The sequence below is a fragment of the Bufo gargarizans genome, chromosome 1 (genome assembly GCF_014858855.1).
Source record: "Bufo gargarizans isolate SCDJY-AF-19 chromosome 1, ASM1485885v1, whole genome shotgun sequence".
Lineage (NCBI taxonomy): Eukaryota > Metazoa > Chordata > Amphibia > Anura > Bufonidae > Bufo > Bufo gargarizans.
This window is the reverse complement of record NC_058080.1, coordinates 678,172,861-678,197,510: the sequence shown is the minus strand read 5'-3', so window position 1 is coordinate 678,197,510 and position 24,650 is coordinate 678,172,861. Positions and strand designations below refer to the sequence as shown.

At 44.8% G+C, this 24,650-nt stretch overlaps 1 protein-coding gene across 1 annotated transcript in view; it reads left to right on the top strand.

Moving 5' to 3' along the window:
* CWC27 (CWC27 spliceosome associated cyclophilin) overlaps positions 1 to 24,650 on the top strand; it is a 256,562-nt gene that overhangs the window by 185,285 nt on the left and 46,627 nt on the right. Inside the window, exons 12-13 of the mRNA XM_044276156.1 lie at positions 12,388 to 12,497; positions 15,369 to 15,475. Coding sequence (XP_044132091.1) covers positions 12,388 to 12,497; positions 15,369 to 15,475 — 217 coding nt within the window. The remainder of the gene's footprint in view (positions 1 to 12,387; positions 12,498 to 15,368; positions 15,476 to 24,650) is intronic.

The window sequence follows — 24,650 nt, the reverse complement described above, 5'->3', positions numbered from 1 at the left end:
ACGACAGTGGAGCTCAGGGAGAAGAAGATGGAGCTGTGGAGCGTCGCCCCTACAGGAAAGGTAAGTACTGGCCACTCCAGGTCCACAACCTCACTGCAAGAAACAGCAAAGTAGGAGTGCGGACGCTGCCGTGAGCACACTGCAGAGATCTGGGGTGACATGGTGCAGGCAAGGAGGACTGCAGGCGATGCGCACTTGCGAGCTTCATTACTGCTGAGTTCAGGGCTTTCAGAGCCCGGACAGACCATCTATGAAAAGCATCCTGACTGAGCGGCGGTATTGCGAGTGAGCGGCACTAGCACTACTCAGTAAATGGGACGATTAGCAAGAAGCTGAAGAGTCTGGAAAAGGGCACAGTCCGCAAGGAGGGGGGGTATGTAATAAACACCGAGGTGTGAGCTGCAGGCTCAGCAATAATAGAAATGGAAGCTACTATAGGGAGCCCCCCATAAATTAGTGCTCAGGGGTGAAGTCCTCATCACAAGCGGATTGTAACTGAACCTGAGAGAGTGCCTTTATGAACAAAATTGCGGAACTACAGTAAAGACTGACACATGGCGGGGGGGGGGGGGGGATCACAGCTTCTTCTCTGTAATACAGTCCTGATCAAAAGTTTAAGACCACTTGAAAAATGGCAAAAGATCATATTTAGCATGGCTGGATCTTAACAAGGTTCCAAGTAGAGCTTCAACATGCAACAAGAAGAAATGGGAGTGAGACCCAAAAAAATTTGAGCATTCAATTAATTGAAAATAACGATTAAACTGAAACAGGCTGTTTTTCAGCTGATCCAAAAGTTTAGGACCACACCTCCAAAAATTAAAAACGAACCCCCCCCCCCCCCCCCAAAAAAAAAACAAACTGAAATCCAACTTCCAAACATGAACTAAGTAATGAGTAGCTCAGCCGTTATTGTTTATCACTTCCAAAATTAGTTTCGGCATGCTTGATGCAAGCGTTTCCATGAGGTGAGTGGGAACATTTCTCCAAGTGGTGAAGACGGCCGCACGAAGGCCATCTACTGTCTGGAACTGTTGCCATGCTAAATATGATTTTTTGCCAAGTGGTCCTAAACTTTTGATCAGGACTGAATATGTCACGAGTCATGCTCTATGGCTGGATGACTTGCCTCCTGTTGTCCGAGGCACTCTGGACCTCTGCCGCCTGGTTCATCACTCGGACTGGCTCTTAGTGGGGCAAGCTGATGGCACTGTGATGGGGGAGCGCTGAAGGAACTAGGGGAACGGAGCTGATGGCACTGGGGGATAGTGTAGCTTATGGCACTGGGGGGAACTGATGTACTTGGTCTGATCACACAGCGGGGAACGAAGGGTGTTGGAGACTGAGAGCAGGATGAGTTTTTATAAAGGAAAACAGTCTATTAATTCATTTTTTCTTATTAGATTACTCGATTAATCGTGAAAATTATCGGTAGTAATTATACTTTATGACTAAAATAATTGTTTACTGCAGCCCTAACTTACACCTCCAGTAGCTGTTCATTCACATGTCCGTTGTTTCTTTCCTGATCTGTTCCGTTTTTTGCGGAACAGATCTGGACCTATTAATTTTCAATGGGTCCTGAAAAAAATCGGACAGCACAATGTCAGATTTTTTTTCAGGACCCATTGAAAATGAATGGGTCCAGATCTGTTCCGCAAAAAACGGAACAGATCAGGAAAGAAACAACGGACGTGTGAATGGACCCTTAGCCGAGGCTTTTCAGTGGGGAGAGAAGAGAAAGCCTCCCCAAACATCATTTGTCACTGAGTCAGGAGCTTCCGATACACATTAGATTGTCAGCTGGTCCAACCGAAAACAGGCAGTTCTGCAGACTATGCACCAGTGTGTACGGGGGCTTGATATCCTGGCTTTTACTTTCTTTTTTTGTAGGGTAAATAAGCTGTAAGTAGTAAAATATGGGCTTCAGGAAATGAATGAGCCAGTGCATAGCATTTATGTCAGTGCTGCTTAAATAATAGTTCTCCTCGTACCCATCGCAGCTTTTGAGCAATAACACGTTGTCCTTTCATTATTCTGCCACTGTGTTCTGTAATTTTATGTAGTGTATCAGGCTGAGTAATGTGCAGGACAGTATTGTTAATCATGATAGCATGCCTTGTAACACACTACAATTTCAGCCTCCGGTCATATTTTAAGCCCTTGGCTACACAGAATTCTCTTTGAAGTTTTGTAATGAGAAAAATGTGGCGTATTTCATGTAGCTACATTTTTCTGCCCCGACTTCGCACTGGTGTATGTCCAGAAATAATTTCCTGGACCATGGCTCACTACAGACAGCAATGAGTATGAGAACAGTAGGAAGGCCACCGCGTAGCCATATGTCAGGTGCATCTCCCTCATCGCTTTCCTGCAGAACTTAATACATGGCCCGGATTTACTAATCCTATAAATGGCGTACATTTAGGCTGTCTAAACGTGCACCAGATTTATCACAGGGGCTCAGGCTGGATGATAAATCTGGTGCAGGGATAGACCTGCATGCCGGTCTTAATAAAGCCCCATAGCTGGCGGTGGATCTGCCAAAGTTATAAAGAGGTGCCGGTCTCTCCATAACTTTGCCGCATCCAGGGCCAGTTCTAAATATAAGACAGCTTCCGAGCTGTCTTACATTTAGACCATTTTCTGTGCCTAAAACAGTCGTAGAAAGTGGCAAATGAGACGGGTCTGCCCGCTCATCCTCTTCCCTGCCCATGCCATGCACACTTATTTAGACCTGGCGTGAGCGGGGAAAAGTTTCAGATTAATAAATGACCCCTGTATTTCAGATTAATAAATTACCCCCTTTTTTCTAGCTCTATACCAACTATTGGTTGGCTTACTTTGAGACACCATTTTACTCCAGAATTGTGGCACAGTTTTGGTACAAAAACACCACATCTCAGGCCACGCCCCCTCTCAGGACTCGTCCTCACTTTATTAATAAGCTCATACCTTTCGAGCAAGTCGGGGGAAAAAGTGTAGAGACCCTAGTAGTGCCAGAATTGCACCAATTCTCCGCACTTTGCTATGGAGTGACACACTGCCCCAACTGCTGGTGTGATGATCCAGGGAACCATCGCATATGACAGTCAGTCACCCCTAGTAGGTATCCCTCGTTTCACAACAGCTCAGCGATGTGTGCAGGACATCCTGCAGCCACATGTGTTGCCTCTCATCGTAGTGCTTCCACCTCGTATTTTTCAGCAGGATAAGGCCAAGAGCGGTCCGCGTGTTCCGCGGCCGAGAGTGGTCCGTGGTATGCCGGGCTGGATTCCTGCTGAGAGCAGGAGCGCACGGCATCATTGGTTGCTATGACGCCGTGCGCTTCCTGCTGCCACCGCAGTACAGTAATACACTGGTGTGCATTCGGCCTAATGCTCACCCACAAACAACAAGGGTTTCCCAGGAATGTCCCAAGATTACAACACTTCCTTGGTGGACCAGTAACCAGATTTATCGCTAATCAAGCATTTATGGAACCAGCTGGGACACCGACTTCATCAGCCTAGGAGTGTTCAGGGTCTACAGGCTTAGGCTACTTTCACACTAGCGTTCGTCGGTCCGCTCGTGAGCTCCGTTTGAAGGGGCTCACGAGCGGACCCGAACGCAGCCGTCCAGCCCTGATGCAGTCTGAATGGAGCGGATCCGCTCAGACTGCATCAGTCTGGCGGCGTTCAGCCTCCGCTCCGCTCGCCTCCGCACGGACAGGCGGACAGCTGAACGCTGCTTGCAGCGTTCGGGTGTCCGCCTGGCCGTGCGGAGGCGTGCGGATCCGTCCAGACTTACAATGTAAGTCAATGGGGACGGATCCGTTTGAAGATGCCACAATGTGGCTCAATCTTCAAGCGGATCCGTCCCCCATTGACTTTACATTGAAAGTCTGGACGGATCCGTCCGAGGCTATTTTCACACTTAGCTTTTTTTTTGCCATTTTAATGCAGACGGATCCGTTCTGAACGGAGCCTCCGTCTGCATTATTATGAGCGGATCCGTTCAGAACGGATCCGCCCGAACGCTAGTGTGAAAGTAGCCTTAGCTGTAACATCAGTATGCCACAGGATACCATACAGAACCTGTATGCCTCCAGGAGCAACCGTATCTCATCTTTTATCTAGGCTAGAGACAGTCCAACAGGGTACTAGAGCCTGCTTTCCATTGTACAGTTTTCCCCTATAGATGTATCCTTTCCCTCCTAATATTGTAATCGGTTAAAGGGAACCTGTCAGCAGCAAAAACCACCCCAAACCGCCAGCAGTACCTTCAAGTAGCCGGCAGTTTGTTTCTAATGATGATTTTCTTCCTGCAGTCGGATGCGGTAAAAGCAGGAAAAAAAACTCTTTTATCCTCCGTCCGCACTATTTTCCAGTCACTCGTAAAGTCAAGCAGGCAGCGGCCTCCTTGCTTCAAGTCAAGGTAACCGTGCCCCCTTTCTTGCCCCTTTGCTGTGACTAACGGCGCTTTTGCCCGACAGCCGGCTGTCAGTCACGGGAGAAGGGGCAGGGAAGTGGGCGCGGTTACCATGACTTGAAGCAAGGAGGATGCCGCTGCCCGCTTGACTTCATGAGTGACTAGAAAATAGCGCGGACGGAGGATAAAAGATCGTTTTTTTTTCTTCTTTTACCGCATCTGACTGCAGGTAGGAAATCATTAGAAACACACTGCCGGCTACTTGAAGGTACTGCTGGCAGTTTGGGGTGTTTTTTGTCGCTGACAGGTTCCCTTTAAATATTTCTCCATTACATTCACACATAGAAAGTTTCATTTGATTCCAACAGCTCCTCCTTTTTTGTCAGTGAGTGTACATTTTGCAGCTCGGGGACGTGGTGGGGGGGGGGGGGGGGTACCACAAATAAGAGAAATAACAAAGTTCACAGTTCAAAGCTGAAGACAAATTGTATCAGTATTTCACCTAGTGCAAGAGATCTGCTTACCAGATGTTTTATTATAATGAATACAGGATTTCAGTTTTCCAGGCAACTATGCAACGTCTGGATCCTCTGACATCTGTCATGTATTAAAGACATGCACAGTTTTGTGCTGTGCACAGATTGTAATCACCCACAACATGGGTTGCTGTCCCCCACAAGGCTTCTGAGCGCAGACACATACGCCAATTGACCTACGAATATGTTCTTTAAAGTGTGTGAGGAGGCCAGAGTACCACTCTCCAAGTTATGTTGGGTTTCCTGAATTTTGAAACCCAGTCCACTTTGCAAACATCAATGGATTGGGAAATGCTGCATTAAAGGGAGTCCTTCACCAGGATTTCACTCTTAAAGGGGTTAAAAATTGTTCCCTATCCACAGTAAAAGGCATAACGATTAGATTGGTGGAGGTCCTACCATTGGGATCCCCACTGATCATGAGAACGGCTACCCCATACCCCTCGGAGCCCTCCGAAATTAGTGGCGAAGCAGGTTGGGCCTGTGAACTGCTGCTCCATTCATCTCTTTGGGAGTGCTGGAAAAAGCCAAGTGCTGTACACGACCTGATGCACTGTTCATTTTTGGGGGCTCCTAGGGGTATGGTGTACCTGGATAGGGGCAAACTTTTGACAACTGGAATACCCTTTTACATCAGGGGAAGCTCAGCTGAATGTAATGATATCTTTGACCATTTGTTGCTTCGTTTTGGAGAAAATCTAGTTTTAATCCATATGCAAATGAGCAGTTAAAGAGGACCTTTCACTAGTTTAAAAACGAAAAACTAACTATATCAGTGGGCAGAGCGACGCCCAGGGGCCCCCCTGCACTTTAGTATGTCTGTGCGCCACTCCGTTCGCTCTGTATAGGCTCCGGTGTCTGGAGCGCCCTCTGTTGTACTGGGCGGAGTTTTTGTATTAGGCGTGTCCCTTGCTGCAGCGCTGGCCAATCGCAGCGCACAGCTCATAGCCTGGGAGTCCCAGGCTATGAGCTGTGCGCTACGAATGGCCAGCGCTACAGCAAGGGACAACCCTAATACAAAAACTCTGCCCAATACAACAGAGGGCGCTGCAGACACCGGAGCCTATACCGGGCGAACGGAGTGGCACCCAGACATACTAAAGTGCAGGGGGACCCCTGGGCGCGGCTCTGCCCACTGATATAGTTAGTTTTTAGTTTTTAAACTAGTGAAAGGTCCTCTTTAATGCACCAAGGATGGGTCCAAGCAACTCTGTGCACCCTTGCGCCTCCTGCTCCCTTTGCCAGCCTCCCCCACTTTCTTTTGTGATAGAGCCAGGTTTCTGCATAGTCATCTCACCTGAACCTGTCAATCAGGAATAAGAACTATCATCTGTTTCTAGCAGGCGCCGGAATCAAAAATGGGTGACTCCCGGTATTATTCTGTACAGGTGTAGAAGTTCACTACAGGTAAACGTCGTCTAATGGGGCTGTTTAAAAAATAAATATATATTCAGTGAAGTTCTCCTTTCTAAAACAAAAATAAAAAACTGGTCCTATTTTGGATTATGCTCTTTTAATATGTCCTAAATCAGTAAATGGCACATTGATTATCACTGTAACAATTGGTGCAATATGATTTTATTCTGATCACTAAATGGTGTAAAAAAAAAAAGGAAAACGAATTACTTCTTTTTCTGCAGTTTCTTTGTAAAGGTATAATACATACTCATGTGAATTGGAAAATGTAAGAATACTACATCTCATCTTAGAAAAAATTTTACCATACAAAAAAAATAATTATGGCTGTTGGATGTGCATTTTTTTTAATTTCTACTTATTTAATCTGCATCACACTCCAGTACTCTCAGCACACACCGTTCAATGCGGATTCTTCCTCCTGCCACCTGCCTGCTTCTGCCTCCTGTTCCTATAGCCCATCATTACTGGTGGCAAGAATCATCCATAACCTTGAAACCAATCGAGATTTTGTTTTCAAAGCCTATCACCCAGCACTTAGTGGAGACCCCACCATCTGTTAGTCTAGCACAGTGATGGCGAACCTATGGCACGGGTGCCAGAGGCGGCACTCAGAGCCCTCTCTGTGGGCACCCGCACTGTGAAAAAAGTCTATGGTGTACCAATATGCCTTAGACTTATTCAGGTTAAATTGGCATGTTGGCACTTTGCGATAAATACGTGGGTTTTGGGTTGCAGTTTGGGCACTCGGCCTCTAAAAGGTTCGACATCACTGGTCTAGCATCATGTAGAGCTCTGTATTGCTGTTCACTTTAGCCAATGACTTAAAGGGTTTCTACCACTTTGTTTTCACATAATTAGCTTTCAGACACTAGCGATCCGCTAGTGTCTGCTCTGCCAAACAATCCTAATATAATAGCTTTTGGGGCAGCCGTTTCGCTAAAAAAATAACTTATATTGATATGCTAATGACCCTCTAGGTGCTATGGGGGCGTCATTAGCACCTAGAGGATCGGTCTACCTTCACAAAATGCCGCCGCCCAGCGCGTCCCTCCAGCCCGCCCATCTCCTCCGGAATGCGATCAAGCGGACGACTTCTTGCACATGCGCCGTGCACGTCTGTATTCGGCGCATGCGCAGTGAATGTCCGACTGCTTCCCTGCTCAGACATCTCCACTGCGCCTGCGCCGATGGAGCACTGTGACGCCCCATAGCACCTAGAGGGTCATTAGCATATCAATATAAGTTCATTTTTTTAGCGAAACGGCTGCCCCAAAAGCTATTATATTAGGATTGTTTGGCAGAGCAGACACTAGCGGATCGCTAGTGTCTGAAAGCTAATTATGTGAAAACAAAGTGGTAGAAACCCTTTAACACGGTCTCATTTGGTTATCCAGAGATCTGAAATCTGCTTTGATCTTTTTAAAGGGAACCTGTCACCGGGATTTTGTGTATAGAGCTGAGGACATGGGTTGCTAGATGGCCGCTAGCACATCCGCAATACCCAGTCCCCATAGCTCTGTGTGCTTTTATTGGGTAAAAAAAAAAATAAGATTTGATACATATGCAAATTAACCTGAGATGAGTCCTGTGATACTTTGATGGAAATTTGTTTCCAGCTTCACACAATTCGCTTTGGCTTTGCTTTACATGTTAAAGATGGTGACAACCAGGAGTCCCTCATTAGACCGAGCAGTTTACAAATTAGCATGCTACGGGAAGGTGCAAAAAATAACGTAACTGTACAAGAAGACATGCCATGCTTATAGGAAAGAAAGAATAGAGATAAGAATGCCCTTTTTGGCCTTTACTTTGTGGGGCAGTTTTGGGGTTTATTTGTACCTAATAGTATAGCTTTAGATTTGGTAGAGGGAGTAAAAGCTATAACCACATACCGAATAGGACAGGGAGTCTTCATGATGAATTTACTTTCAGGAACTAATACTCTGTAATATATTAGTAGTCCCAGATATTTTTTTTTTTTTGTCAAATTGATGGGTGGTTGCTGGGCTGTCATAAAGTTAGATAATGTTGCCCAAATGTTTCTGCAGACTCGCAAGAAGTTCTTTGTTCACTCGCTTTATTACTCAAGCAGATACTGAAATAAACTTACATATGGAAACACGTTTTTGCCAAAAATCATGATTTTTTTCTTTATGCATTTTTGATTTACGATGCATATTAATGGTATAGGAAAATAGTCATAGCTCATTATTTCTGAATGTATACTTCCTCAACTGCTTAAACTTAATTCAAGCACATCAATGGCTCTGTTCATACTAGTGGCTAACATTTAAAGGGGTTATCCCATGACTAATGTAAAAAAATGAAAATCAGAAATCATATGGTACATGACCACTTCTTTCTAACAAAGCTATAACCAGCCTTGTACCACACATGGATCCAGAGATCTCTTCATCCATTGCTCTGCTAGATTTATATCAAGCTGACAGCTGTCTTTTGTGCTGTAGCTCAGGGGCGTGTCCATGCTCTCCCTATCACCGCTCAGGGGGTGTGTCCATGCTCTCCCTATCACAGCTCAGGGGGTGTGTCCATGCTCTCCCTATCACAGCTCAGGAGGCAGTTGAAGGATGAAACTGAGCAGGTGAAAGAAATAAAGAAAAAAAAAACTGCAGCTCGTGCTATACAGATACGTTTTATTGAATAACTCAGTGGCTATGCTAAATGTGTAATTACATGCAATTACAAAAGTATTCAGAGCCAGGTGCTGGTTTGAAAACTGTTGAATATTTTTCGTGGGACTACCCCTTTAATAACTTGACAAGTATGCTAGATCCAGTTTTAAAGCAATCGCAGCAAGTGCAAACAGAGTTTTATTCAGTTGCTGGTTTTTTATCCAGGTTAGCATACCATTTTGGGGTGTTGATCAGTTGCTATGGCAGCCTGGGACCTTGTAAAAGCTTCCAGACCTTCCATTGTAAACTGCCTATTAAACCCTACCTGCAGCAGGGCTTACTAGGAAGCTCACAGAGTTCCCAAAGACTGCAGTAGTAAACCATTGCACTGTATGGTATAAACGATTGCATGGTCAATTCCCCTAAGTGGGGGGGGGGGGGGGGAATAAAAAAAAAACAATTAGCACCCAATTTTTGTAAAGATAAATAAACTGAAAAATATAAACTCAATTGGTGTTGCTGTGTTCAGAATAACTTACATAAGTATTTATCCTGCATGATGAACACCGTTACAGAAAAGGGGGAGGGGGGGGGTTGGGGGGAGGGGCTACCTCGCGCACAAAAAAAAAAATGGAATAAAAAGAGATATGTACCCCAAAACTACAACTGACTCCACACAAAAAAAAACATGCAGCTCTGTAGATTGAAATATGAAAAAGTTATAGCAACCCAGAGCAAATATTTCCAATTATCCAATTCATGGCACGGTAAATTGAATGGTGTAATTAAAAATACAACTGCAAAATCAAGCTATCATATGGTTATGTGAACGGAAAAGTAAAAAAATAAAGTTGTGGCTCTTGGAAGGCGTGGAGGGAAAAACATTACTTGTTTTCAATGCCTAGGGTATATAGGATATATAGGACTGTGCAGCCTATATGTATATTTTTTTTTCAACAAGAACTTGAAGAGGAAAAGAGCACTTGAGGAGCAACTTCAGCAGACACTCAAACTCATTCTAGCTGCTCCCTTTTCCCCAAGCCTCTAGCTTGCTTTTTGATTGTTGAAATCACTGCCTTCAGGGCAGTAGCTCTGGCACCTGAATGACCCTTGATATCTCTCCCAGATATGATATAGAGTGATACGGCCAGATTAAATTTTATCAAAACACAAAGTTGCGTAGATCTTTGTAAGCAGGATGCAGGATAGCCACAGATGCAGGTCTGATCAGTGGGCCTAAATCAATAGTCCAAGCAGAGCTGAGGAGACACACGGACAAGCAGACTGCACAGCTACATAGGAAGCTTATAGCTCATCACAAGTGCTTCATTAACAAACCTGCAGGTCAGTACTTCTCTGCCAAGTCCTCTGTTTTCCTGAGTTACTGTGAGACAATTAGGTAGGAGATTTTCCTCTACTTTCTGCATTAGCAGTGGACGGCAGCAGTTCTCCATCCACCATGTCTGAAGAAGCTGCAAACCAGATATTCAGCAAGCAAAGAGGAAAACTGCAAAAAAAAAAAAATGCCATATACAAGCCATATAATGGCCAGAAATAGTGTTGTTCCTCATGTACACACGCTGTACTTTTGACTAATGCAGTTTGAGTAAGCTCAGTGCTGCTTTATGGCACAGGAGAGGCTGCAGACGTGCTGTGCAGCAGCGTGCTTGTCACAGCAGTGTGCAAACTTCAACCTACTGCCAGGATGGGGTGAGAGAGATGATTGCTTGTCAGCAACCTTACATCATGTACAGGACGCAGTCTACTGGAGATAAAATGACAACAGGAAAATATGGCAGACATATATTCAAGAATTTGCAAAGGATTTTATGTTGGTCACCAGAATTTCCCCATCATGTTGTGATGATCAAATATGTGTACTGGGCCCCAGAAGTGCAAGGCAGCCGCGCAAACCACTGAGCCATCAAACAGGTGTCACTTAATTGTAAAATTCTCTGCATTTGTATAATTTAGGAAGATGGGGTGATTTGAGTATGGCAGATCTATACTTGTATGTTATCAATCAAGTTATTATGAGGTGCTTTCACTGCTAAAGGAAATCCCCTTTGGAAGTATGAGTTGGCATTTATAGCTTGAGATGAATGCCAGTTTACTGCTTGAATGTTATTTCTTTACGTATTGGCAGAATGTTTACTTGTGTTGGCACGGTGCCTCAATAACTTTGGCATGGTGCATGTTAATCATTTAAGCCGAGTCCTTCCTGCTTCTGTTTTTTGAGCTTCTGCTACGATATGGCTCCAGTATGAGTTCCTATACCAGTGTGTACATAAAACTCTGTCTTATCTGCCCAGAATATACTGCATAGTAATGCTTCCCACAATTTATATCTATTTACAAGCGTTTGTGTTATTGTAAATGTGGAATATCACGTAATTAACATGAATTGTAAATTCTTGATCTCTAGTATACTTTAAAGGCGCTGTTCCATGATTAAAGTGTCTGTCCAGTCAGAACCTCAAAAAAAGTCAGTACCTATAAGGGATGCTCTCCTACTATTTCCTTCATTGCTTATTTCTTGGCTGCTTTTTAGCTCCGCTCCATTAGGGAGTGTCTACAGTGAGTCTGAAGTAGTCTGAGACACACCTCCTGTTTCCTGATTCGTTTAGGCTGCTACTTTCTCCCTCCCCCTGTAACCCCACCCCTTACAACTGACACAGTCTCACTAGGAAGTCAGGTGATTAGGAAAGTGATTTATATTACAACAAGGACAGAAGTACATTTCCCACACCACAGTGGTAAATAGATGAGGGGAATGAGGCTTAGTAAGAGAGAGCCTGAACTATTACTTTTCTTTCTTAGGTTCTGCAAAAGATATACATTTTTCAATTGAAATTAAAAAAAATTATGCCCATGTCTAGATATTATTACAGTTAGATACATTGGTATAGCGCCCGCTCCCTTCCTCCACTTTCTTTTTGTTATCCTGTTAGAACTTCCATCTGATGTCTCCAATGTTGGTGGCCACACATGGCCAGTAGCTCAGTGACATCACCCGGATCCTCTTTTAGGTTGGCACTGGAGTGATTTCTGCTACTGTGCAGGCCAACCAGTATGAATCGGTACGCTAGAAATGGGTTCTCATCAGCACTGGATTCATTAGGGAACATAAGAACTACATCTAGATGTTACAGCCATATCTAGACAAAATTCTAATTATAAAATTACTATGTTTTCCATGATGTTAACAGAGAAATGTAATGTTTAATTGTGGACCAACCCTTCTAACTGCATATGGCTAGCTTTTTACAAGAAATATAGATAGATAGATCATTTATTTATTTTTTATTCACATATTAGTTCTTTATCCAAATTACATACATTTGCATAGATTCAGTATTTTGGCATTTACTTCTTGCTTTCTCTTCTAGCTGAACAGACAGTAGCCAACAGTGCCGTGGAAGAATACTTGAAGGAGAAAGAAAAGTATAATGACTGCAGGAAGAAAAATACAAAGAAAGGATCTTCTAGAGAAGAACAGGTGATTCATCAAGAGATGCAGTTGGAATTTTACTAACTTGGCCAATTAGAAATATTTTAAAGCTGTTGGCCACCTTTTTTTGGGGGGAGGGGAGGGGTTGCATCCACTCTCCTGATCAGACCTCAAAAGGGAGTCATACTTACCTGCTTCCTGCTGCTGGTTCTCGGCTCCTTCTCTACCTGGTTTTATTTAAGAAGCAGTGCCACTTCTGACACAGTTGTGTGTAGCTGGTAATGAAGCTCAACCTAAAGTAAAACACAGCTTAGGCTACTTTCACACCTGCGTTCAGGTGTCCGCTCGTGAGCTCCGTTTGAAGGGGCTCACAAGCGGCCCTGAACGCAGCCGTCTGGCCCTAATGCATTCTCATTGGAGGCGGATCCACTGAGAATGCATCCGCTTGCCAGCGCTCAGCCTCCGCTCCGCTCAGTGAGCGGACACCTGAACGCTGCAAGCAGCGTTCAGGTGTCCGCCTGGCCGTGCGGAGGCGAGCGGATCCGTTCCGACTTATAATGGAAGTCAATGGGGACGGATCCGCTTGAAGATGACACCATATCGCTCAATCTTCAAGCGGATCTGTCCCCCATTGACTTTCAATGTAAAGTCTGAACGGATCCGCTCAGGCTACTTTCACACTTAGAAAAATTTTCTAAGTTATAATGCAGACGGATCCGTTCTGAACGGAGCCACCGTCTGTATTAATATGAGCGGATCTGAACGGATCCGCTCGAACGCTAGTGTGAAAGTAGCCTTAGCTGCAATACTAGACTCGTCGATTTCAACGAGGTAGGGTAGATGTCCCAACTCCCAAAAGAAAGGTTTGGACATGTTGAAGGTGAACATGTGCATTCCTTTCTTTCTCAAGGGAAATCTAAAGTATATGGCCATTATAAAAGCCCTATTAGACCAAACGATTTTCATGCCAATTATGGGGAGCAAGCGTTCATAGGAATGTTCATTTCTGATAATTGGCCCGTATAATCAATCGGCCAATGACGCTCGTTTCTTTGACTGATGTCATCTTTCATTATCAGCAGCACTTGTTCCTGAGTAATTAGGGATGTGCTGCCGACAATAAGTAGAACAGAATGTGGGAGGAACAATCGTACCTTTTTAAAATACTGTCATTGACTTAAAGAGGACCTGTCACCACTCCTGACACGCCTATTTTAATAGCTACAAGCATTCCTTATGTAACAATAATTCTAAAGCATCTGTTCTTATATCTCTGTTGTGCCATTCCTTTATTAAGTCGTGAATGAATTGCTAGCAGTCTGCAGTAAGGGTAGAGAGGGGAGGTAACAAGTTGGGGGGGTGTACCTGCACAGTCTGAAAATGGCAGCACTGATTGGATAGAGTCAGTCTGTGCAGGTACACCCCCCCCAACCGGTTACCTCCCATCTGTACCCTTACTGCAGACTGCTAGCAATTAATCCATAACTTCTAGTAGAAATAACAAAGGAAGGGCACAACATAGAGTCGTAACAATAGATGCTCCAGAACTGGTTTTACATAAGGAATGCATATAGCTATAAAAACAGGCATGTCAGGAGTGGTGAAAGTTCCTCTTTATAGTAAATAACACATAGCATAACGATGGAAACCGAAGAGGTTACTTACAAGGTGTATTTAAGTGCATTAGCATGGTTATGGGGTACAGCAATGCAAATGCACCATCTTTTGTTTTTTCAGGAACTATCGAGTAGAACCCTTTTTAGTTCCCATGTGTTACCCTAGGACCTTTCAAATGTTGTTTTTATTTCTACAGCATCACTGACTACCTTCATGTAATGGTAGGTAAAGGAAATCTGTCAGCTCCGAAACACCCCTCCCCCAAAACGACAGTAAGCGGTATCTAGTGTAAATTACGCTGTGTGCAAGTATTTCAGTTGTATCTTAATACTCAGTGCATTGTGCTGATGTGTGCACACAAACTGACTGTAAAATGCATAGCACTCCTGTTGGAGTCCGTTATGTGCATATACTAAGGAGTCCTCTCAATGCATTTCACTGGCGGTTTGCATAGCATCAGCATGTGCATATGAAAATACAAATGACATCGCAGCATTCAGTGTCTTTTACACTGTACACTTTGGGGGCATGTTTTGGATGGATTCCCCACTAGTGCAGGCGTAATACAGCATGGGCACATCCAGCAGGGAGCCTTCGGAAAAACAGCTATAGCTCAAATAAAGCTGGAGCATCTTTAATTAGCCATATCCCAATTATTCCTTTTGTAGATGCATTAATGGGGTTGTCTCTCCTTCAACATAGGTGGCATATTGCTAGAATATGCCACCAGTGTCAGGTGTGAGACCCATACCTATCTCTGGGACCGACCTCCCAAAGTGAACAGGAACGCACTGCTCATGCGTGGGCGCCCTCCATTCATTTCTATAGGAGTAACAAAAATAGCCAATTTCCGTGCACACCTATTTTCAGAAGACCCAAAGAAATGAATGGGGAGCTATGCGGCCACTACTCCCTTCACTTCTGTGGAGCTGCAGGAAATTAATGGAAAGCAGCCGTGCACTTTAATGGCTTTTTAATAATTCCAAATAATCATTGGAAAGGTTTTGGTTAAATTAAAATCACTGTAGGACAGTAGTATGAAGAAAGATGTTTCCTGCCTTTGTTAGCCTGCCAGTCCTTGCATCATCAGCAATAGCTTTGATGTAGATGAAGAGATGGATTCCCTGAAATAAGTGTCATCAGGTCACATTAAATGCAGATGGTCGGAGAACCCCACTGAGTGCTGCCTTCCCAGTATATGTAGTACACATGACGTCAGAGACTCACTGACGCAGTTCCCACTTCCTAGTACTCAGAATTGATGTGTTTCTTCATTTGGAATTTTAATCTGTCCCATTATAGACGTTGTCTCTTTTGGACCGTTTCAAATCGAAGCTGACACAGGCGATAATTGATGCCCCTGAAGAGGATCCTGTCTCGGAGATAGAAGACGACGATGATAAAGGATGGTAAGGGATGGGATGATTCTTGTCAGGCTTTGTAACAGCATATAGTACGTATTTTTGGTATTGGGTGCTATATAATAAATGTACCCGTATTCCTAGCCCGGGGGCCTTTAATATTTTTCTGAAAATTGTAACCTGCCATTGTTGTGTGACACATGCCATAGGTGGAAAGGCTACTGAAAATAACAGTGGCCGAACTCCCTATGTTTAAAGTTGTGGGCATGAAGCAACTATACAGTACACTTATTCAGCGATCAGATACTATGTTGCCCGAAGAAATGTGGAATCGGACTACAAGAACTGGATTCTTTAGTCATAGGATGCTACGCGTTTTAGCCTTATAACCAAGGTCTTCATCAGGCATATTAATATAGCAGTGAGTGTTTATATACACACACGCAAAATATCTACATTATCGGGATTAGAGAGGTATAGCTCCACAAAGTCTACTGTTTTCTCGAGACACATCGATAAAACAGGGCAGATGACATGTGAGGGGAGACATCGTTTCTGCCAACTCGCGGGAAAAGAAAGAGAAACTCCAGCAGTGCATAATGCCAAGGAAGGGCGTAACACTGCATGACTCTGGCCAGACAGGAGGTGCACGATGACCCACTTTCTGGAGGTTGGTCTTCCTCTCCTCCAAGGATAGCTACCAAGCTATGTGCTCCTCTGGCCAGGTGTTAGCTGGCGGCACCATGTGGCAAAAGTCGATTTCTCCTCCCCAGAGGGAAGTAGAATTGAAAGCTTAATTAATGCTACCAGTTGACAGAGGTATAGGTTGAAATGCGTAGAAACGCTTCTTCAGTCCACATACAATAGCACTCCAAATAATTTTTTTTTTTTTTTTTTTTTTTTTTAACTAGTTTCGTTATGTAATGTGGATACATGGATACTGCTCTCAACTTTTGGGAGATTGCCGCCATGGTCACATCGAGATTAACTCTCCACAAGCTTAGGCTACATTCACAGGACTGTAGTGTTTTGCGGTCTGCAATTTGCGGATCTGCAAAATACGGATACCAGGCCATTCGCGTTCCACAATTTGCGGACCGCCCCTTGCCGGCACTATGAAAGAAATGCCTATTCTTGAATAGGTCCTGCTCTATCTTTTTTGCAGGGCCGCGGAACGGAACAACGGATGCGGACAGCATTGAAATGAAGGAGTCTGCTCCCCTTCCACAAAATTGCGGAACGGATGAGGACCCATTCATACGGCCGTGGATCTGTGCTCTACATGCTAAAAAAACAGTCAATAAAAGCCAAAGGGGCTGAGCACTCTGAGCAGCACTTTTGCACCTTCGGTTTTTCTACAAAGTTTTGCTCACCCTTTTATATTAAGCTAGGAGATAGGCGAGCATTGCCTTTACTGTCATCTGTGTGGCACTATCAGTCCTGACAATGTTGCCCTAGAGGAGCACAATCCTCTCTCTAGATTTCTTGTTTTATTGTAAGCAACTCTATCTCCCCATGAACATGGTTAAAAGAGTTATCTAATCTCAGACTTTGACATATCACTAGGATACGCCATTGGATAGGTGCAGGCCATCTGTTGGAAGTGGCTCCCTGTGTCAAGATCCGACTTTCCAACAAGCCTTGGGATTTGACCAGGGATTATAGCCAACACAGATATCCATCTGTTGAGCTCTATTTCCGGGTGCTTGCGCCATTAGGTGGCGCTGGCGGAGATGGTTCTCTTTCTTGGAAGATACCTCTTTGCATAGCCATCTAGTTATACTGTAAAACCTTTTGCTTTCTTCCTATTTGCTAACAGTGGCATGGTAGGAGTTTACTAGAATTGGCATTTTTTTCGGTGTCCCATCCAACCTGCCGCCTCCTTTTCTCCGTTTTACGCTGGCACACTAAACCTCCTTCCTCATTTTCAGCGCCACATTCCTCAAACGTCTTCATAGCCTCCAGTTTTTTTTTCTCCTGGCATGTCCTCTCCTTCAGCTGGTGTCAGTCAACTCTGCCTAGACTGACTGCAAGAGGAAGCACACCATGACACACAGAATAAACATTTCCTATTAATATATTATAAACCCGAGCACAGTTACCCTGCTGTATACATTCTGGTACACTACCTCTATTGACCTTGGATGTCTGCTCTCGCTAGCAGTTTGATTATTTATTTGGACCCTTCATGGTTACTTTGCTATGGTACATTGCTGCATATTAGATAAAAAAAACATATTATAGGAAGTGTGCCTAGCTGTTGAATATTTATTTTCCCTGGTGTCATGAAGGAATGTGTTGGAGCTCTGTTATGCTGCTTGTAGCCTTGGGGAACTGCGTTTTTCAGCACACTTAATTAAAGGTAAAGTGAATTGATTAAGCATGCAGTAACCAGAGCTTCTTTGGAATCCTGACCTTTTTAGTAGAGAACGAGAACTTTGACTGGACCTTGTTGCACCGACCACAGAAACGGGCGTCCAAACACTTTTGCACATTTGTTGTCGTTCTGTACGCCATTAGACCATTTTTGAACTGTATACTCTTTATTTCAATAGAATTTCCTCTGATTGTCTGCCCACAATTAGCATTATAATGTTGCCAAAAGCAAGGGTCCGAAATGACCTTTTTTAGCTATTGGTAGCAGATGTTTGAAATGTCAGAAAGTGTTTCAGGACTCAGACCAAGGCAAGGCGGAGAGGTGGTTTTGTGGTGCTTAGTGATATTATAGAGGTACAGTACATTATGTTCTCAAAGAATGATGGCTAGCTCGTTGTGTGAACCATAGTAGTTGTATTCAGCATAGCCACTTCACTGGTGTGAAGCTCATAGACCTTGAAGCAGTTTTGTACCACAGCTTCCAAAATATTTATCGGTTATACAGAGACACAGTTTATAAACTTGTGTTACCTATACACATTTTAAAGAGCATCTATCAGCAGGATCAACTCTATTAAACCAGGTATGCCACACTTTATGGATGGTTCTACATTGCACTGTTCCCGAGAATTAACATTTTTATTAATATACATATAAGGTCATTGGAGCACTGAGAGGCTGGCCTGAGCCCTCGGGCACCTTGTCATCACCACCCTGCAGCTCCAGCCACTCCTCCTCCTTTACTGACAGGATCAAACATCTCCCCTGGCCATGTATTCTTGTGCTTGTGCCATAGTCCCTGGTATCGGCGCACCCCTTGAGGATCTGCTGCTGCTTCCATACCTTGTCAGCGTACACGCGGAGGCGGGAAAAGCAGGAGCAGATGTGCTGTGCAGGTGCCGATACCAGGCCATATGGCGCAGGTGCAGGTTTACAGGACCAGACAAAAGGCTGATGTCTGGCCCTGTCAATCGAGAGAAGGAGGAGGGGACAGATAATGAAATTGGAGGAGTTACGGTGAATCAAAAGGGCTGTGGCATGCCCCTTGGTGCACTTAAGCCCTAATTTGCATAAACATGTTTTATTTCTTGAAAACGGCACAACGGATTTCAACAAGAGAGGTATGGTCCTAGTCAACAGGATCAGCCCTACCAGGTATTATTCTTTTTTTTTTTGGGGTTGGTCCTGCTGACAGATGCTCTTCAGGTATGTTCAATTAGGTCAGGCCATGTGAATACATCTCAATACAATCCCCTTCTGTGTGTCTAGTACATGCTGAGTTCATCCCTGTTTGTCTAGCGTTGCTGTACGACTTCCTTGTCCATTGTCGACGGGCAGAGATAACATTCTAGTAGTCTGTCTACAGACAATTGGTCATATTTAACTTCGGTAGACCAGCCCGTCGTGTTTACATTTTTGGTCGAGCCTTTCCATTGGCATAGGTCACGTCAGGCATTTTGATCCCTTTTAGCAGCTCTCAACTGTTTCTCTATGTAAAGAATTTGGAAACCCAGTTCCTTTGTAAACGTTGTGTGTAGTGTTTGATAATCATTACCAGATTGTGCCGTCTAACATGGCATTTAAGGAAGGGTTATTAGCAGATCTGAGGAGGAGATACCAAACAAAAGTGTTCTCCATTGAAAGGTCTGAGGAATCTGTACAAGACTGCCAGATACTGTGGAATTTTGTGGCAGTCTGGCAGGGGCGATAACATGTGCCTGCCCCGCATCCGCTGTGTTAGCTGTCAGCCACAGACATCTTGTCTCACTTTCTATAACATGGACTTTCCTAGTCCTGCTGACCTGTTTGGGTCAAATGAAATGAAATCATGCATGCATATTATACAACTATATGATCGCGCCACTTATGGAGCAGCCTTGGACGATGTGGTGAAGTTATAGAGATGTTATCTCTTTAAGGGTATGTCGTTTGCAGTGGGGGCAAAAAAACTACAAAGTCGGCAAAACAAATGTTTTGCTTTGGATTTGCCGTAGATTTCGGCATGTGCATTGAAACGGATGAAATTTGCTGTGGAAATCCGCAGCATGAATTGGACATGCTATCATCAAACACGTAATCACTGGAGCCGCTTGAACAAAGACCGGTGGGGGATCAGGGAGGTGTCGGGTTAGGGTTAGGGTTGGTAAAGTCAGTGGGTTTTTTTTAAATACCATTATCTGCTGTTTGTAAAAACATTTCATGGTGTTGAAAAACCATTTAACTGCCAGTGATATAGTTTTGAACCCAGTGCCAAGTTGTGCTAATGGTATGAAATCTCAGGTACCACTAGTGCGTGATAAAATTTGCAGCTCCTAAAAGCTGGGGAGGCACGTGCAAAGGACACATACAGATGTAGCCAGCCATACCTGGTGCGTTATCATACTAGCTTATCGCTATGGCTAAGTTTAAAAGGGTTTCCCACTAATAATAATCTAAAGTTTTCAAACCAGCACCTGAATCTAAATACCTTTTGTAATTGCATGTAATTAGAAATTTAGTGTAGCCATTGAGTTATTTAATAAAATGTACCTGTATAGTGCCACCTGCTGTTTGTTTTCTTATTTCTTTGTCCGACTCACTGAGAAGGCCGCACATGCTCAGTTTAATCCTTCAACTGCCTCCTGAGTTGTTAGGCAGAGCATAGACACGCCCCCTGAGCTGTGATAGGGAGAGCATGGACACGCCCCCTGAGCTGTGATAGGGAGAGCATGGACACACACCCTGAGTTGCAGCAGAAAAAACGCTCCCCTTCAGCTGTCGGCTTGATCTAAATCTAGCAGAGCAATGAATGGGGAGATGTCTCGATCCATGTGAGGTGCAGGGCTGGTTCTAGCTTTGTTAGAAAGTCATGTACTATTTTTTATTTTTTACATTAACCATGGGATAACCCCTTTAACTATGTGCAAATCTTGATTAACTTATTTAAATTAAAGATAGCTTTATTCACTCGCAAATAAGTTTTCGCCTTGGGTTGTAGGAATTGAGGAGTGGTGACCTAGGGCCGACAGTTCCAGATATTACAGGTAATTAAGTATAATTAGAGGATCCGATTAATAAGGACAATGTGTTGTCGGAGGATATCTATCCATTACGGCATTGCACGTTTAATTTGAGATCCCTTGTGAAGGATTACCATAAGTATTTCAGAAAAGAAATGCAGGTTTCTGTAGACGCATCTGTTATTTATGTGGGCACATAGATCTAAAAGAAAATCAAGCTTCGGCCTGAAATATGTAGAGTATCTAGTCAGCCTTTGAGGTTGTTTCAGGTAAAACACTTAAGAAAAAAGTCTGAAAGCGTCTGGAAGAGACAGACGGCCTCACAATGGTATCAACAGATTTCATTTGCGGACGTCTACAATTTAGGGCCACCTGTGGAGGCCAGCTTGATGTTCTGGTAACATGGGACTTTATGTACCATTTTAGATAGGGGATTTTTAAACTTTAAGAACAGGGTTAATTTCTTTCAGCATGGAGAGTGCTGAAATTTAGTAACACACTCGATTCAATGCTGTTCCCAAGCCAAAACCTAGGAGAGTTTTTATATGGGTGACACATACCTCCCCTTTAAGAAAGATATTTTGTTATCCTAAATCATTAAATCATTTTAAGTTGGTTTCCCCGTTACAATATAATGCACAAAGAATTGGATTATGAGGGGAGAGCAGCCAATGTTTGACAAGGAGGTTGGTATCAGGTTGGATGTGACCAATGGAAATTTGTTCCATTGATTGTAAATGTTTTTTAGTAATTGTGCTCACAGTACTGAGAAACGTTAAATAGATATATTAGATATACATTAAAAAGAGGAAGGACCTCTTTATCACCAATTAATTAATTACAGCCCGCCGCTTTCTCTGTATTGTGACTTAAATAAACCAGAGACAGCAACGGCTCATGTAAAACGTGAAAATAGTCAGGCTAATCTACAGTAAAACTAGGGGCATAATCACAACACCGCAGCCTAATGGAGGGCTGCCACAGAGGGTGTGATTATCTCTACTCAATTTCCACTTCTCCCCCTGGTAACAATTCAGACCAGTGAGTGGTACCTGACATTCAAGCGGCTATTTGCCCTAGTATCTGTCCTCATATAGTCTGTGCGAACATTGCTGCATTATCCTCTGCTCTACGTGTTTCGACTAAAGCTCATCAGGAGCGCTGGATACAGGCAGGACAGACAGACGAACAAACATGCCGTCCGCCTCGTATCTCAAGGCGGCGGCATCGGTGCTAGGGTGGCCGCTGCAAACAGCTGTTTAAATGGGGGACGTTTCTCCCCCTACAAAGGTGTGGCGAGCCACTGTCCGCGAACCGGAAGGCGGTAGGAGTGTCTGAAAGACACGTAAACTCCCGTCCTCCATGTACACCCTCTGCAGCGTTGTCACAATGTAAACGAGCATATGCAGTATGCAGGGACCAATCAGTGGTTAAAGTACAGGTACGGAGGCAATATCAGTACCTATGGAAATAAGGAGAATATCGTTCAGATGTTCCCCTATCCGTCGCCTTAACTCCCGTATTGTCTTACCCACATATTGCACGCCGCATATGCATGTTACCAGGTAAATGACACCACTCATTCTGCAATTGATAAATGAACGAATTACAAACTTTTTCCCTGTAACCGTACTCCTGAAGCTGTTGCCTCGTTCAATTGCCGCACATGCTACACAGCCTCCACACCGGAAAGTACCACAAGGTTGTCAACTAATCCATGTAGTTGGCTCAGGGCCGGCCTTTGGGGTGTGCGGACTGTGCGGCCGCACAGGGCGCCATAGCAACAGGGGCGCTGGGCGGCCGACAGCTCGCAATGTATATGCGGCAGCGGCAGGCGAGGCTGCACTTGTGTTCTACCTCGGGGCGCCCCCTCCATCTCCCCCTCCCCTGTCTGACCTGATTCCTCCTCCCCTGTGTCTGACCTGCCTGCTGCCCCCGCCGCTGCCAATAAGAAGAGAGACGGGAGGAGAAGGGGAGGGGCTGTGGCCACTGTGCCACCAACGTTTCTTATAAAGTTATACAAATACAGGAGGCGGGTGCCGGAATCAAATAGCCGGCACCCGACCTCTGTGACAGGGAGCTGCGATCAGCGGCAGTTGAGTTAACCCTTCAGGTGCGGTACCTGAGGGATTAACTGCCGCTGATCGCAGCTCCCTGTCACAGAGGTCGGGTGCCGGCTATTTGATTCCGGCACCCGCCTCCTGTATTTGTATAACTTTATAAGAAACGTTGGTGGCATAGTGCGCCCCCCCCCCCCCCAACAAACACCCCAGTATAAGAAACGTTGGTGGCACAGTGGGAAGTGCCAATGAGGGTTAAAAAATAATAAAAAAAATTAACTCACCTCCTCCAGTTGATCGCCTAGCTGCCGGTCTCCTGTTCTTTCTTCAGGACCTTTGGTGACGTCACTGAGCTCATCACATGGTCCATTACCATGGTGATGGATCATGTGATGAGAACAGTGATGTCACCACAGGTCCTTTGACAGGTCATGAAGAAAGAACAGAAAACGATCAATTGGAGGAGGTGAGTTAATTATTTTTTTATTTTTTAACCCTCATTGGCACTGCCCACTGCACCACCAATGTTTATTATACGGGGGGGGGGGGGGGGCGCACTGCGCCACCAATGTTTATTATACTGGGGTGTTGGGGGGGCGCACTGCGCCACCAATGTTTATCATACTGGGGTGTTGGGGGGGGGGCACACTGCGCCACCAATGTTTGTTATATTGGGGGGGCCCACTGCGCCACCAATGTTTATTATACTGGGGTATTGGGGGGGGCGCACTATGGGCCAGTGCACAGGTGCGGTGATCGGATGGATGTTCTCAGCTGGACACCGGCCGACACTGCGCATGCGATGGGAGCCTCACCAGCGGTTAGGGTAGGGAAAAAGCACTGGCCCGTAAGTAATTTTTCCCTTCCCTAACCGCTGGTGAGGCTCCCGGTGCATGCGCAGTGTCGGCCGGTGTCCAGCTGAGAACATCCATCCGATCACTGCGCCTGCACACTGGCCCATAGTTTTTCCCTACCCTAACCGCCGGCAAGGCTCCCGGCGCATGTGCACTCTGCTGTGAAATTTCCCTAACCTGTCGTTGTGCGCCTGCACGGCGCTGCACACCTCCTCACGTCATGTCCGGTGCGACCGGAAGTGACGAAGGTAGGGAAATCTCACGAAGTAGGGGAGTATAACATTACACCGGCCTTTGGGGTGTGCGGGCTGGTAACTACTTGGTTGGATAGTCAGCCAGCCTATGCCATGATGCCAGCAACAAGCAGTGTTTTTTTTTTGTTTTTTTTTGGGGGGGGGGGCGGGGGCGCCACAAGGTTAGCTCGCACAGGGCGCCTGAACACCTAAGACCGGCCCTGAGTTGGCTGTGGACTATGGTGGAGGCTATGAACAAGTCTATCCCTTAGGTTACGGCCTCGAAGGTACGTAATAGTCAGGGTAGTATCTTCAAGATGTCCTACATCTGGGTCAGACTATAAAATACCCCAGTAACAGGTAAGGACATCCCGTACTTTTTGATGAGCTTCATCAAACGTGGCAATGATGCAGATTTTATCCTTTTCAATTTTCTCTCTTCCGAGGTTAAAGTAGTGTGTTCCGATTCACTGCTAATGAGTGCTGATATGAATTCTTAAGGACCAGATCAGGGTATCCCCTCTTCTTAAAGCGGATTTGGAGGTCCTTGGCTGCCACCCTGTAGTCCGATAACCTAGAGCAATTGCAGCGCAGTCTCAAATATTGCCCTTTGGGGATACCCCTTTTCAGGGCTACAGGATGGCAACTGTCCCATTGTATGAGACTGTTTGTAGCAGTCTCTTTCCGAAACAATCTTGTGC